Source organism: Scyliorhinus torazame, chromosome 7, assembly GCF_047496885.1.
Source record: "Scyliorhinus torazame isolate Kashiwa2021f chromosome 7, sScyTor2.1, whole genome shotgun sequence".
In the NCBI taxonomy this organism is placed as follows: domain Eukaryota; kingdom Metazoa; phylum Chordata; class Chondrichthyes; order Carcharhiniformes; family Scyliorhinidae; genus Scyliorhinus; species Scyliorhinus torazame.
The window spans coordinates 233,890,839-233,907,460 of NC_092713.1; the positions used below are offsets into that span (position 1 = coordinate 233,890,839).

At 54.4% G+C, this 16,622-nt stretch overlaps 1 protein-coding gene and 1 long non-coding RNA gene across 2 annotated transcripts in view; both read left to right on the plus strand.

Moving 5' to 3' along the window:
* Positions 1-16,622, plus strand: part of LOC140426895 (uncharacterized) — a 52,593-nt gene that overhangs the window by 14,911 nt on the left and 21,060 nt on the right. The gene's annotated exons all lie outside the window — the stretch shown is intronic.
* tlr22 (toll-like receptor 22) lies at positions 1,172-6,041 on the plus strand. The gene has a single exon (XM_072512144.1). It carries the CDS (start codon positions 1,648-1,650, stop codon positions 4,519-4,521), a length of 2,874 nt encoding a protein of 957 aa, XP_072368245.1. The 5' UTR covers positions 1,172-1,647; the 3' UTR covers positions 4,522-6,041.

A 16,622-nucleotide genomic window follows, 5' to 3' on the forward strand; every position in this document is an offset into this window, starting at 1 on the left:
CCGCCTCGCTGTCTCTCCCCCTCGCCGACCTTCCGGCTCGCTGTCTCCCCCCCCCCCTCGCCGCCCTCCGGCTCGCTCTCCCTCCCGCTCGCCGCCCACCAGCTCGCTGTCTGCCCCCCTCGCCGCCCTCCAGCTCGCTGTCTCCCCCCCTCGCCGACCCTCTGGTTCGCTGTCTCCCCCCCTCGCCGCCCTCCGGCTCGCTGTCCCTCCCGCTCGCCGCCCTCCGGCTCGCTGTCTCCCCCCCTCGCCGCCCTCCGGCTCGCTGTCTCCCCCCCTCGCCGCCCTCCAGCTCGCTGTCTCCCCCCCTCGGCACCCTCCAGCTCGCTGTCTCCCCCCCTCGCCGCCCTCCTGCTCGCTGTCTCCCCCCCTCGCCGCCCTCCGGCTCGCTGTCTTCCCCCCTCGCCGCCCTCCTGCTCGCTGTCTCCCCCCCTCGCCGCCCTCCGGCTCGCTGTCTCCCCCCCTCGCCACCCTCCGGCTCGCTGTCTTCCCCCTCGCCGCCCTCACTAAGGGGTGTGAGCCCTGGGTTGGTTGGCAGTAGCGCCGGGTCTGGTCCATGGGATGGAGGGTGATGACAAACCACTCTGTGATTAGCTCTGATGCTCTGCAACACATGCCAACGTCTGACTCCTGCCCACAGTAGCACTTTCCACCGTCCACCTGGGTGATCCCTGCATTCGAGCTGGCCATTCCATCACATGGTCCCATCGGATCCCTGGGGTGGCGGTGGTGTAGACGGTCGGGGTGTGGGGGGGGGGGGGGGCAGCCCAGACCAGCCTTCACACCCATCAGACAGCACCAAGGCAGGTTGTAACAGGCGTTTAATGTGAACAAATATTTACGGGTTTGTGCCCTAGCCCCGATAACTAAACTGTGCCTTGCAGCCAAATTAACTGCTGTCTAACTTTCTAGCCTTACAGGCTCTAACGTTACATCTAGCTGGTTCCCCAAGTGGTACAGCACGATTGGAGACAGCCTGCTGCGATTCCTGTCCTGTGACCTAGGTCCCCATCTGCAGGTGTCTTCTGGGGCGACTGGGCCTGGATGGGCTCGGCTGCAGCTCGGGTGTCCTGGGTGGCGCACTGCCAACACATTATGCCCACTGACACTAGACCCACCAGGGACAGGAGTGGTGGTGGGTGTCCGAGGTGTGCGGTGTTCCGGCAGCTCCCCGGCAGGAGTCACCTCCTCCTCCCTCGGGCTGCCCGATGAGCCGCCGGGCTACTCCTTGGGACTGATGTGCGAGCGGAGCTATTCTCCAAAGCTTGGTCGCCACCTGGTGCTGCCAGTCTTGGAGGCCGGCTCTGGTCTCGACCAGGGTCCACACGGCTCGAGGCCATGAAGCACAGGGATTGGACCATCTCCATCTGGGACTGCGCTCCATCATGCTGCGACTGTGCTGGGAAACAATTTTTAAAAAGGAATATCCTATTGTGGTAAACATGAGCTTTCAGAACAATAATAGCTGGAATAGTGAAGACGTCACTTGAACAGTCACAACTGTCTCACTCCCTTCAATGCGGAAGAAATGGTCGTAAGGATGTTGAAAAATTAGTGTGTGGATGTAGGGAGTGGTTTCGTTTTTGCGGAAGGTCCTTCCGTACTCTGGGTCGATTCAACCGAAATTCTTCACAGATCGCCGTGCTAATTATGCATTTCACAGAACTTTTACTGGTTTTAATTTCCTTTCATGGTGATTCAGGGCTGCGGGTGATGAGTTTCTCGCTGCACGATTGCCAAGTGCATGGCTCCTTACTCGTTGGCCCAAACTTGAAAGTGTTATGTTACCGGATGAACTTGGTCAAGGTCCCACGGTACATTCCGACCGCTACAAAATACCTGGACTTGGCCGAGAACAGAATTGCAAGCCTGCAGAAATCCAGCCTCGATCACTTGCTGCAACTTCAAGTATTGAACATTTCACAAAACAGCATCCGTGACATCGCGGAGGGGACTTTCGGGCGCACAAAGAATCTCTCTTACCTGGACCTGAGTTACAATAGACTCACTTCATTAACCAAAGGCATGCTGAGCGGCCTGGGGAATCTCACTGTGTTCCTGCTGAACAACAACGTGATCCAAAGCATTGACCTCGACGCCTTTGCCAGCTTGGTGAATGTGAAAAGCATCAACTTAAACTCGAACATGTTGCACCGTTTGGAGGAAATGAGTGGTGTGTTTAACGCCATCGCCGCAGAAACATTGCACATCGGAGACAACGGGTTAGTTCACTTCTCAACCCAGAACATCCCCATTGTGCCGAAAACCCTAACCGAATTGGATGTGTCGAAGAACCCTTTGGTCCTCTGCAATATTACAACTGACGTTCTGGGCAGTCTCCTCTCTCTGGATCTCTCCTCTGTCGGGGGCAATGGGTCGGTGGTGCTGCACGTTGCTGCCGGCTCTTGTTTAAAGGGGATGAAGAAATTACCTTTGGGAGGGATTCACATGGCGCCACCTGAGATACGGGCGCTCCTTGCAAGCATAAGGAATGTGTCACTGGAGGATATTCAGCTAAACAATCTGCAATTGCAGGCGACAGACCCCCTCCTGTTGGAAATCTGCATTTTGCACCAAAATTTGAGAGTTTTAAATCTGAGCGGAAATAGCCTCAACCCTTTAAATGGCGATGGCGTCTTTAGGCCATGTGTACATTTAGAGCACTTAGATTTATCAATGAATAAGTTAAGCAGCATGTCAAGTTCTTTATTCAACAACTCCGTTGCTCTAAGACTGCTGTCTCTGGCCAGCAACGAACTGACGGTGGTCCCTGAAGCCGTTTTGGGTGCCTGCGGTTTGGAAAGCCTGGATCTCAGCTTCAATCAGATTGGCCGCATTGATCCTCAGGATTTCGCCACCCTCGGTAAACTCAAGCGGCTGCTTCTTGCAGGAAATAAAATCAGTCGAGTTGCGCCGTCTTCATTTTCTGGCCTTTTTGAATTGACAGAGCTCCAGTTGGGTAACAACTATCTGCTGGAAATAGCCAACTTCTCATCCGACCTGAAGAGGTTAACAACTCTGAGTCTTAGGCGTAACAAACTGAATTTCATTCAGAAGCATACATTCATCCATTTGCAGAATTTGGATTGCCTTAATTTGATTGACAATCAGATATCCGACCTGCATGAGGAGAGTTTTGAGGGGCTTTCAAATCTAAAACACTTGCTATTGGGATCCAACAGACTAACAGCTGGTATTCTAAGAGGCTATATATTTTCACCAGTTAAGTCATTGAAGGATCTTCAACTATTCGACAACTGCCTCACCTACCCGTCTTCAAAGAAGCTCGATAGGGCACCGTTCACTTCGCTCAAGTCGTTGGACCACCTTGCCATAAACAGCCAGGCTCACAATGGTCTCCAGCATTTCCCTGTAAACCTCCTGGAAGGGCTCGATTCTTTGAAAGAGCTCCACGCAGGGAATATTGCCATTAGTCACATTGATCCTAATACGTTTCAGTACGCGCCAAATATTTCTTTCCTGGACTTGAGCAACAATGCCTTCAAATCCATTAATTTTAGTTTGCTGCTGCACTTACCGGACTTAATCGAACTTCACCTCAATAAAGTCGGGTTGCAGAATCTCGACTTCCTGAAGCAGGCACGGCTGATCAATCTGAAGCTCCTGCGGGCTACGGGTAATCAAATTGGTTTGGTAAACCCAGCACATATCAAGGCAATGCCATCGCTCACATTCCTGGACCTTAGAGAAAACCCTTTCATGTGTGCGTGCGATAATTCTTGGTTTCAAAATTGGTCCCTTTCTGGCAATAAAACCCAAGTAATATACTTCGATCGGTTCACATGTACTTACCCGCCCAACCTTAAAGGGATGAAACTGGTTAATTTTAACTCGAATTCTTGCCTTATCCACTTCGAGTTTTTGCTCTACATTTCATCATCCACAATCATAATAATGACCATATTAGTAAGTTTCGCCTATCACTTTTGGAGATGGCATGTTGTCTATGCATATTACCTTTTCTTAGCATTAATTTACGATAGCAATCGTAAGAGGGGCAGAAACGAACGCTACAAGTATGATGCTTTTATTTCTTATAACGCGCAAGATGAACAATGGGTATTGAACCAACTGTTGCCAAACCTGGAAGGCAACAATGAGTGGACGTTATGTCTCCACCATCGAGATTTCGAACCTGGGAGGCCGATCATTGATAACATTGTGGACAACATCTATCAGAGTAGGAAAACGATCTGCGTCATCAGTCGCCACTTTCTGGAGAGTGAATGGTGTTCCAGAGAAATCCAGGTGGCAAGTTTTCGGCTTTTTGATGAAAGGAAAGATGTACTGATTTTGGTTTTTTTGGAGGACATACCCCCAGACCAACTTTCCCCATATCACAGAATGAGGAAACTGGTGAAAAAGACCACGTATTTGCAGTGGCCTCAACATCAAGAGGAGAGAGCTCTGTTTTGGCTTAAACTTCGTACCGCATTGAAAACAGCAGAGAATAAAGATGAGAGCCCGCTCCTTTCTGGGATTGACTCAGGGCCCCAGTGCTAGTCACTATTAAACATTTACTGCCCGCAGTTGTTTAATACAGCGACGGAAAGGAAATACAATCGAATACAAATTCTTCTATCACACGCTATGAAGCTGAAGTTGAAGTCTTTGCTACATTTGGCCAAAAATGCCTGCCTAACAAGTACAGTGGGAGTACCCTCACCCCATGGACTGCAGCTGTTTGGAAACACTGTTGTCATTCGAGATGGACAATGAATTCTGGTCTCCCCAGCGCCAGCCGTATCCTGAGAATGATTTTATTTTTAAAAGGAACCAACAGAAGATGCAGAAAGTTAACAATATGATTGAGAGGTACCTGGAGCTCTGTGTACTACTAGGGAATGTGTTAATCTTAATGTTTACAATTAGATTTAATGGGTCTACAATTACTTTTTGGTGTACCCTAATCCAAGAGAACATAAGTAAATATTTGCAAAGGGCCAACTTGGATTGTGAAACTCAATTGATCAAGGCAAGCTGGTCTAGAAATTACAAAATAATTTAGACAAAATATGTATATTGATGGACAAATGGCAGTTGAAATTTAATTCAGACCAACTGCACATGTGAAGGATAAATAGATGGCATGTATTCATTAATAGCATTGTAATAGGTGTACAATTCCAGCTGATTTTATAACTGGTCGGGAAAATCCCACAATGGCACCCTGGCTCAAAAGACTGTAACTTTTACACTCGGTTTCGAAAACTTGGATGAACATCAAAGGCTACCAATTAGTTTTTTAACAACAACAAAAAATGATTGAACATGAAAAGTTTGACTACAATACAATACTCCTTCACTCCCACTTATGTACACACATTTTAAAGAATAACACAGGTTATAAAGTACATCTTATGCTATGCTCTCATTAAACACACAGTCCCTGTAACCCAACAGACTGACTGTGGTGTGATGACTGGAAGCCTTCAGAAGATTGGATTCTAAGTATTGGTCAATTTAAGGGTTAAAAACCTGAGGCTAGAATGTGTTTGACTGGATTGGTTTATTGTCACATGTACCGAGGTACAGTGCGAAGCATTTTTCTGCGAGCAGCTCAACAAAAAAAAAATTGTTTAAAAAAAAAATCTGTTTTGCAGGGCCTAGGTTTTAGCAGCCAGAAGGTGAAATTGACAAAGGAAAGTGTTTTTCAGTCTGGACTAATGAACTGTGTTTTGACTGGGAAATTTCCTGGGGATTAAAGTGCCTTGCAGCCTGCAGAGATCATTTGTTTTACATCTTGGGGAGATGAGGTTGTTGCATGGTAGAGCCAAGGAATGCAGAGAAACATTTTGCAAAGCTTCAGAGAAACATTTTAAAAATGCGAGGCAGTTTTTAGAGAAAGTTTCGGAGAGAGGAGTTGAATTCTCTTCTGCCTGCATTGAGTCCACAATTCTCCCACAGCAAGATAGATTGAGAGCTGTATGTTTCTTTTCTTGCTCTTTAATGGCAAATTGAATAGCAGTGTTTAAGATGTAATTGTAAGTCATAATAAAGTTTTGTTTTAAAAACATACCAAAGCCCTATTTCTTTATGCAATCAAACCTGGAGCGAATCATTCTTCCCGCAGTCTTACAAATAAACTAAAATATTGGGGTTTTGGTCCAGTATCCTGGCCACTGTTGGGGTCTGGTCTGGCATTGTAATAGTGATAAGACAACACTCCACTGAAATCCAGTGGCCAATGCCACACAATCAATCTTCTGTGCGTTTCTCCTCAAATTCCACGCAGATGATTGTCACACGAATGATTCCAAACTCCACTCCCAGAAAACATGTTTTAAAATCTTCTTTCACGCAATGCTTTCCCTCAGGATCTGGCTCTAGGTTTTCCAACTCCTGTTTTCAGTATGCCTTTGTCTTGAATTGTGACACACATCCAAACATCTACACACAGATCAGGTATTCAGTTCCCAATAGAAACTATTGTTTAAAAAAATTGGAAATAAGTACACCAAACCTTATGAATGCTTCAAATCGGTCTCTGGCTTCTAGCTTGCCAACTTCATCAATTGCTTCACTTTTTAGCTCTGTCTTTAACTTCAATGAATAGTATGCTGTTCCAAATCCTGTTTGTGTTTGTTCCTCTGACTTCCTGGAATATCTCTTTTTATTCTTTAGTTTCTATAATTAGCTGTTCTTTAGTTCCTGGTGTGCTTTTTGGGAAGTCTGTCTGATTGCAGCTCCCTTGTCCTATTGGCAAAGCTAAGAGAACTGTTCCCTCTCTAGCTTCCTAGTTCCACAGCTAAGAGAACTGTTCCCTCTATAGCTTCCTAGTTCCACCTACTATGATTTCAGGGAAACAATCACAAGGTCTGTCCCTCCTAAAGTGGCCCCTGGTTGTTAAGCATTTTCCTCAGGCTTGTGTTTACTTTCCCCATCGTAATTTCTCCCTCAGCACAATAGAAACATAGATTGAACTAAAACCAAACCCCCCACAACAAACACATTTGGTAAACATGAATCTAACTAGATGTTTACCCTTTCTTATAGAGAAACACAAACTTAAATTCTCTTAAATCTATACCTAATTTCTAAATATCCAACAATCATTATCATAGAATGTACAGTGCAGAAGGAGGCCATTCGGCCCATCGAGTCTGCACCGGCTCTTGGAAAGAGCTCACTACCCAAGGTCAACACCTCCACCCTATCCCCATAACCCAGTAACCCCACCCAACACTAAGGGCAATTTTGGACACTAAGGGTAATTTAGGCCTTGTCAAAAAGAAAAAGGAGGCATTTGTCATGGCTAAAAGGCTGGGAACAGACGAAGCCTGTGTCGAATATAAGGAAAGTAGGAAGGAACTTAAGCAAGGAGTCAGGAGGGCTAGAAGGGGTCATGAAAAGTAATTGGCAAATAGGGTTCAGGAAAATCCCAAGGCTTTTTACATGTACATAAAAAGCAAGAGGGTAGCCAGCGAAAGGGTTGGCCCACTGAAGGATAGGCAAGGAAATCTATGTGTGGAGCCAGAGGAAATGGGCGAGGTACTAAATGAATACTTTGCATCAGTATTCACCAAAGAGAAAGAATTGGGAGATGTTGAGTCTGGAGAAGGGTGTGTAGATAGCCTGGGTCACATTGAGATCCAAAAAGACGAGGTGTTGGGCGTCTTAAAAAATATTAAGGTAGATAAGTCCCCAGGGCCTGATGGGATCTACCCCAGAATACTGAAGGAGGCTGGAGAAGAAATTGCTGAGGCCTTGACAGAAATCTTTGGATCCTCACTGTCGTCAGGTGATGTCCCGGAGGACTGGAGAATAGCCAATGTTGTTCCTCTGTTTAAGAAGGGTAGCAAGGATAATCCAGGGAACTACAGGCCAGTGAGCCTTACTTCAGTGGTAGGGAAATTACTGGAGAGAATTCTTCGAGACAGGATCTACTCCCATTTGGAAGCAAATGGACGTATTAGTGAGAGGCAGCATGGTTTTGTGAAGGGGAGGTCGTGTCTCACTAACTTGATAGAGTTTTTCGAGGAGGTCACAAAGATGATTTGTGCAGGTAGGGCAGTGGATGTTGTCTATATGGACTTCAGTAAGGCCTTTGACAAGGTCCCTCATGGTAGACTAGTACAAAAGGTGAAGTTACACGGGATCAGGGGTGAGCTGGCAAGGTGAATACAGAACTGGCTAGGTCATAGAAGGCAGAGAGTAGCAATGGAAGGGTGCTTTTCTAATTGGAGAGCTGTGACCAGTGGTGTTCCGCAGGGATCAGTGCTGGGACCTTTGCTGTTTGTAGTATATATAAATGATTTGGAGGAAATGTAACTGGTCTGATTAGTAAGTTTGCAGACGACACAAAGGTTAGTGAAATTGCGGATAGCGATGAGGACTGTCAGAGGATGCAGCAGGATTTAGATTGTTTGGAGACTCCGCACAGACAGTGACCCAAGCCGGAATCGAACCTGGGACCCTGGAGCTGTGAAGCAATTGTGCTACACACAATGCAATCCACAATGCAAACATATATTACTTAAAACTACCTCTCCTTCTTGAAATTGCTAAGGATGAAATTGAAAAATACCTAACAGCCTTAACAAACCTAAAATACTTGAAGACTATAGTGAACTAACCAGAACACAGTAATGTGTACATGTCTGTCCAGCAAGATACAGGACAACTATTTAAGAAATAGAAGTGATTCAGAAAAGGACGACAAAGCTCTTGCTTAGTGTCAGAGATCGGAGAACAATTAGAGAAATTGGACTTTGAAAGAAGGCAAATGAGATCAAGGCAATCCGATTGTTTTAAGTTGAGACTCTATATGAAATAGAAATGATAATGGACTTCAAATTACTTAAAACTAAATTATTATGGTAGACCAAGCAGGCACAGGTTCCTAACTTGTAAAGAGCTAATTTAGCATTGGTATCAGGAAGTTTTCCCAAACAGAGCAATCAATAGATAGAATAGACTTTCAGGCAGAGTAATGGAGGTGAAACATTTTAGATTGATCTAATTGGAAATTACAGAATGCTGGAGTGGGAAGACTTGGAGACCTTCAGGATGAATAGCCTATGGTGGCCAGAATCACCTTCCTCATCATCCTCTGATATTTTGGGGCTTTATTGTACAACATCAAAATTCAAATAAAATAAGTGCAATAAGCCCAGGTTTATAAAAATAAATTTGTGAGTTCTAGGCATAAAAATAAACTGGATAAATTGTGCAGAACAATCAAAGGAGAAAACAAACATATTTTTTCTTTCTTTGTTCTTGATATCTGGGGCGTCATTCTCCGACCCCCCGCCGGGTCGGAGAATGGCCGTTGGCCGCCGTGAATCCCGCCCCCGCCGAAGTCTCCGAAGGGAGAAAAGTCGGCAGGGCGTTAATGGCGCCGCTGCCGCGGAGAATGTCACGGGTCTGCGCAAGGCAGCCGATTTTCGGCCTGCCGATATTCTCCCTTCCGGATGGGCCGAAGTCCCGTCGACGTGATGACCGTTCACGTCGACGTCAATCAAACCTCCTTTTCATCGGCGTGACCCGGTGCTCCAGGCTCACGCCGACCAGCGAGGAGGTGAGTGACGGCCTGGGGGGTTGGCTCTGGGCAGGAAATGGCGTGGCCGCAGACTGATTGCGTGAGGAGAGGTGTGTCTCGGCTTGTGTGTGTGTGTGTGCGGCGGGGGGGGGGGGGGGGGGGTGGTTAGAGTAGGCTGGGCTCCGGGGGAGTGCCGGGAGGGGGTCCGTGCCGGGGTGGAGGTTGGGGGGGGGGGTCCGTGCCGGGGTGGAGGTTGGGGGGGGGGTCCGTGCCGGGGTGGAGGTTGGGGGTTGGGGGGGGGTCCGTGCTGGGGTGGAGGTTGGGGGTTGGGGTCCGTGCCGGGGTGGAGGTTGGGGGTTGGGTCCGTGCCGGGGTGGAGGTTGGGGGGGGGGGTCCGTGCCGGGGTGGAGGTTGGGGGTTGGGGGGGGGTCCGTGCCGGGGTGGAGGTTGGGGGGGGGTCCGTGCCGGGGTGGAGGTTGGGGGGGGGTCCGTGCTGGGGTGGAGGTTGGGGAGGGGGTCCGTGCCGGGGTGGAGGTTGGGGAGGGGGTCCGTGCGGGGGTGGAGGTTGGGGAGGGGGTCCGTGCCGGGGTGGAAGTTGGGGGGGGGTCAGTGCCGGGGTGGAGGTTGGGGGTTGGGGTCCGTGCCGGGGTGGGTGATGGGAGGGCAAATGAGTTGGTCCACCTGGCCAGGTGCCAGCCTCCAACAGTTGGACCCATGCGGTCCATGCCACCTGGCTGGGGGGAGAAGGGGATATGGGCAATGATGACATGTCGTCGTTCCCCTCCCCCCCACCAGGCCGTCATGTTTTCAGACCATCCAGCGATGTTGGCCGCCGTGGTGGCAGCCGCTCATGTCTATGTTGCCCTGGATGAGGAGGAGGAGGAGCGTGCCAGAGAGGCGGCGCATGCTGCCGCAGAGGGGCAGGCGGCAGCCGCCCAGGCTGGAGGGACACCTGACCGACAGGACGAGGAGGGGGAGGAGGACGTCGCGGCCCCACGGCAACGGAGGCACCCGAGGGCGCCCCGTGTGTACCGGCCCCGGCAGTCATACCAGGACCTCACGGACCGGGAATGCAGGAGGAGACTCCGGATGAGCCGGGAAACCGTGGCACACATCTGCCACCTGTTGGCACACCTGTCACCGCGTGGCACTGGCGGGGGACACCCTCTCCCCGTGTCCGTCAAGGTTACGGTGGCCCTGAACTTTTATGCAACGGGGACATTCCAGGCACCGAGTGGGGACCTGTCCGGCATATCGCAGACATCGGTGCATCGGTGCATCCGGGCAGTGACAGATGCCCTTTATGCCATGGCGCACCGCTACATCCGCTTCCCCGTGGACCGGGCCAGCCAAGATGCCCGGGCCGTGGGCTTCTCTGCCGTTGCCGGGTTCCCCATGGTCCAGGGCGCGATCGATGGGATGCACGTCGCCGTGCGGCCACCTGCAGAGAACAGGGCCGTGTTCACTAATAGGAAGGGGACCTATTCAATGAATGTACAGGTGGTCTGCGACCACCGCATGATGATCCTGCACGTCTGCGCCCGTCACCCAGGCAGTGTACACGACTCATTCGTGTTGTCGCGGTCATCCATCCCCGGCATGTACGAGGGACGCCATCCCCGGCTGAGGGGCTGGTTGCTGGGCGACAGGGGCTACCCATTGCGATCGTGGCTGATGACGCCTATACGGAGGCCACGCAATGAGGCGGAGAACCGCTACAATGATGCCCATGTAGCGACAAGGGGAGTGATCGAGAGGTGCTTTGGCGTGCTGAAGATGCGTTTCAGGTGCCTGGACCTCTCTGGGGGCGCCCTCCAGTATCGGTCAGATAGGGTCGGCCGCATCATTGTGGTGTGCTGCGTCCTGCACAACATAGCCCAGCAGAGGGGCGATGTGCCGCAGGCAGAGGAGGGCGGAGTGGAGGAGCAGCAGGAAGAGGCCCAGTCCTCCCCAGATGAGGGGGATGGGGGCAATGGTCAGGGCAGACGGGGTAGACACAGGCGGGTGGCTGTCCACCGTTACCGGCTGGCCCAGCGGGCACGGGACAGACTGATAGACGCCCGCTTCACTGACTAGATGGGCGTGGGAATCGGGTAGTATGGCCACAGACTGCACACCATGACAACAGCCGACCACCCACACCCCCCACCCATCCACCCACCCAGCACCCTCACCCCCCTCCCCAACCCCACACACCCCACCCGCATGCACACCACCCCCCCACCCCCAATTGCCGATCCACCGGCGGCACAACGGGCCGGGCTCACCCAGTTGCGGGTGGACGCGTGTCTATCGCAGGCCATGGAGAATGATGACAACCCGCCTCCGATGAGCTCCTGGCTCTACATCGTTGGACTATGTCTGACCCATGGCCACAGTACCACCATCCACCCGGACCATCCCTGCATGCGGCTGTGACACTGCAGCGCACGGTCCCGTCCTCTGCCCGGGGGATGTTGATGGCGGCCCAGGGGGAAGGGGGCAGACTCACCTGGGGCTGAGGTAAGACCACCCCTCACACACACACTTGCGCTCAACGTACATGACACGCCCGCACACTTTGGACAGAGCACAAAGGCAGCTTCGGTAGGTGTAACATTGACTTTAATAACCAAAGGAGTTCATGCACGTGCCCTAGCCCCTAAAACTCATCTGTGCCCTGCACCCGTGCCAACTTACTCAGTGTCTAATTGTTTGGCCTTACGGGCCCTTTGACTACGTCTCCGTGGTTCCCCAGACGGTACAGCAGAACTGGAGGTGGACTCCTGTGATTCCTGCCCTCTGACACTGGATCCCTTTGGCGGCCGTTTCCTGGGGCGTCCTGGCCTCGATGGGCCAGGCTGCGGCGCGGGCGACTGGGATGGCGAGCTGCCAGCCTGTCCTGCCCGTTGCCCACCCGATGCACCTGGGACGGAAGGGGGGGAGTCCGAGGTGTCGCGGTGTACCGGGACCTCCCTTACAGAGGGAGCCGGGATGGACCACACCACCTCCTCCTCCCTTGGGGTGCCCGATGGCCCCTAGGCCTCTACATGGGTGGGGGATGCGAACGGACTGGCCATCCGACGCGCCCCCGACATCTGGCGCTGCCAGTCCTGGAGGCCCGTGCTGGTATCGACAGGGGTCTGCAGGTTTGCAGCCATGGAGCCCAGGGGGTTGTCGAACCCTGTCTGCGACAGTGCGACGCCAGCTCGCACATGGCCACTGGCGCCGATGCCCTCAGCGATGGCCTGCTGAGACTGGGCCATGGCCTGCAGAGACTGGGCCATGGCCTGCAGAGACTGGGCTATGGCCTGCTGAGACTGGGCCATGGCCTGCTGAGACTGGGCCATGGCCTGCTGAGACTGGGCTATGGCGTTGAGCGCCTCTGCCATCTGGCGCTGGCACTGGCTCATGGCCTCCTGTGAGAGGGCAGCCATTTCCTGGGCCACAGACGCCGCCTGCACGGAAGGCCCCAGGCCTCGCAAACCGTTCCCCATGTCTGACACCGTCGCACCCATTGCCTCCACCGCGGACACCACCCGTGCGGTGTCAGCCTGGGTGGCACGCATGACCGGGACCACTCCCAGCTCCTGGACGCGGGTGGACTCCTCCACCTGCGACCGCAGCCGCCGCAAGCCACCCGTCACCCTATTCGCTCGTCTCCGTGTCGGTGGTTGCATCGGATCTATGTGTGGGTGTGGTAACTGCAGGAACCCGGGATCCATCTGGGCGGCAGATGTTCGCTTGGCCTGGGCTGCCCTCCGACCGCCCGGTCCCTCTGCTGCTCCTACCTCCACCTGCTGTACCGGGACGGCTGTGTTGTGCGCACCAGTGAGTGTACCAGACGCCTCATCACTAAAGTGCCCAACCGTGGTGAGTGTTTCTGCGATGGTGGAGGGTGTTGGTGACAGCAGTGGCGTTGTGTCGTGCTCTTCGTCCCACTCTGAGTCCATGGCACTTTGGGGTGGGGGTTCGTCTCCACCCATCCACTCTGAGTCACTGTCCGGTATTTCGTCTTCCCGGGTAGGGGTGTCCTGGGTAGTGCTGTCCCGGGTAGTGCTGTCCCGGGTAGTGGTGTCCTGGGTTGTGGTGTCCCGGGTAGGGGTGTCCTGGATAGTGGTGTCCTGGGTAGTGGTGTCCTGGCTCGGATGTGACGGGGGCCTGTGGCTGCCCCCCTCATCGCTGGGTGGTCGCTCCCGCACGTGACGGGGGTGTCGTCTCCCTGTTGCTCCGAGTCTCTCCGTCTCCCGTGGTGTGCGAGGGGCATCCTGCGGGCGTCGCATGCTGGAGGGTCCGGGTCTCTCCGTCTCCCGTGGTCTCCGAGGGGCATCCTGCGGGCGTCGCATGCTGGAGGGTTCGGGTCTCTCCGTCTCCCGTGGTCTCCGAGGGGCATCCTGCGGGCGTCGCATGCTGGAGGGTGCGGGTCTCTCCGTCTCCCGTGGTCTCCGAGGGGCATCCTGCGGGCGTCGCATGCTGGAGGGTGCGGGTCTCTCCGTCTCCTGTGGTCTCCGAGGGGCATCCTGCGGGCAGTCTGCATCTGCGGGGATGGGTGCCTGGACGTTTGGTCCTGCGATACACAATGAAGCATGCATGGTTAGACATCAGGCAGTGATCAGGTGATACGGGGGAGGGGGATATAGGGGAGGGGGGATGTGGGACGGGCTGTTGGTGGCTCACTTGCTCGTGGGGCCCCGACCTCTGCATCAGCAACCTCCCGGTCCTCAGGTCCGCCAGCCAGTTCCAGGGCCCTTTCCTCGTGTACGGTCAGTGGCCTCTCATCAGCGGGCCCTCCTCCAGTCCTCACAAGCTCCCTATTGTTGTGTGCGCGCTTCTCCTGGGGGGGGGGGGGGGTGGTGGCAGGGGTAAAAGGCAACAGTGTTAGGCAGGTATATGAATGCACGCCATCGGTTGCGCGTGCATTGCAGAGGTTAAGGTTAGGGCTGGATTCACTTGGGGATATGGGGGAGGGGGGGATATGGGGGAGGGGGGATATGGGGGATATGGGGGAGGGGGGATATGGGGGAGGGGGGAATATGGGGTATATGGGGAGGGGGGATATGGGGGAGGGGGGAATATGGGGGATATGGGGGAGGGGGGATATGGGGGAGGGGGGATATGGGGAGGGGGGAATATGGGGGATATGGGGGAGGGGGGGATATGGGGGAGGGGGGGATATGGGGGAGGGGGGAATATGGGGGAGGGGGGAATATGGGGGAGGGGGGAATATGGGGGAGGGGTGAATATGGGGGAGGGGGAATATGGGGGAGGGGGGAATATGGGGGATATGGGGGAGGGGGGAATATGGGGGATATGGGGGAGGGGGGAATATGGGGGATATGGGGGAGGGGGATATGGGGGATATGGGGGAGGGGGGATATGGGGGAGGGGGGATATGGGGGAGGGGGGGATATGGGGGGGAATATGGGGGAGGGGGAATATGGGGGAATATGGGGGAGGGGGGATATGGGGGAGGGGGGAATATGGGGGATATGGGGAGGGGGGATATGGGGGAGGGGGGAATATGGGGGATATGGGGGAGGAGGGGATATGGGGGAGGGGGGAATATGGGGGATATGGGGGAGGGGGGATATGGGGGAGGGGGGATATGGGGGAGAGGGGAATATGGGGGATATGGGGGAGGGGGGATATGGGGGAGGGGGGATATGGGGGAGGGGGAATATGGGGGAATATGGGGGAGGGGGGATATGGGGGAGGGGGGAATATGGGGGATATGGGGAGGGGGGGATATGGGGAGGGGGGAATATGGGGGATATGGGGGAGGAGGGGATATGGGGGATATGGGGGAGGGGGGAATATGGGGGATATGGGGGAGGGGGGATATGGGGGAGGGGGGATATGGGGAGGGGGGATATGGGGGAGGGGGGAATATGGGGGATATGGGGGAGGGGGGATATGGGGGAGGGGGGATATGGGGGAGGGGGATATGGGGGATATGGGGGAGGGGGGATATGGGGGAGGGGGATATGGGGGAGGGGGGATATGGGGGAGGGGGGATATGGGGGAGGGGGGATATGGGGGATATGGGGGAGGGGGGATATGGGGGAGGGGGGGGATATGGGGGAGGGGGGAATATGGGGGAGGGGGGATATGGGGGAGGGGGGAATATGGGGGATATGGGGAGGGGGGATATGGGGGATATGGGGGAGGGGGGGATATGGGGGAGGGGGGATATGGGGGAGGGGGATATGGGGGAGAGGGGGATATGGGGGAGGGGGGATATGGGGGAGGGGGGAATATGGGGGAGGGGGGATATGGGGGAGGGGGGAATATGGGGGATATGGGGAGGGGGGATATGGGGGAGGGGGGAATATGGGGGATATGGGGGAGGGGGGATATGGGGGATATGGGGGAGGGGGGAATATGGGGGATATGGGGGAGGGGGGGATATGGGGGAGGGGGGATATGGGGGAGGGGGGATATGGGGGAGGGGGGATATGGGGGAGGGGGGATATGGGGGAGGGGGGATATGGGGGAGGGGGGATATGTGGGATATGTGGGAGGGGGATATGGGGGAGGGGGGATATGGGGGATATGGGGGAGGGGGGATATGGGGGAGGGGGGGATATGGGGGAGGGGGGATTTGGGGGAGGGGGGATATGGGGGAGGGGGGGGCTATTGGGGAGGGGGGATATGGGGGAGGGGGAATATGGGGGATATGGGGGAGGGGGGGGATATGGGGGATATGGGGGAGGGGGGGATATGGGGGATATGGGGGAGGGGGGATATGGGGGAGGGGGATATGGGGAGAGGGGGATATGGGGGAGGGGGGGATATGGGGGAGGGGGGAATATGGGGGAGGGGGAATATGGGGGAGGGGGGAATATGGGGGAGGGGGAATATGGGGGAGGGGGGATATGGGTGAGGGGGGAATATGGGGGATATGGGGAGGGGGGATATGGGGGAGGGGGGAATATGGGGGATATGGGGGAGGGGGGATATGGGGGAGGGGGGAATATGGGGGATATGGGGGAGGGGGGGATATGGGGGAGGGGGGATATGGGGGAGGGGGGATATGGGGGAGGGGGGATATGGGGGAGGGGGGATATGGGGGATATGGGGGAGGGGGGATATGGGGGAGGGGGGATATGGGGGATATGGGGGAGGGGGATATGGGGGAGGGGGA

Excerpts from the sequence above, each read along its gene's own strand:
- tlr22 (XM_072512144.1), top strand. The coding sequence starts at position 1,648 with ATGCATTTCACAGAACTTTTACTGGTTTTAATTTCCTTTCATGGTGAT.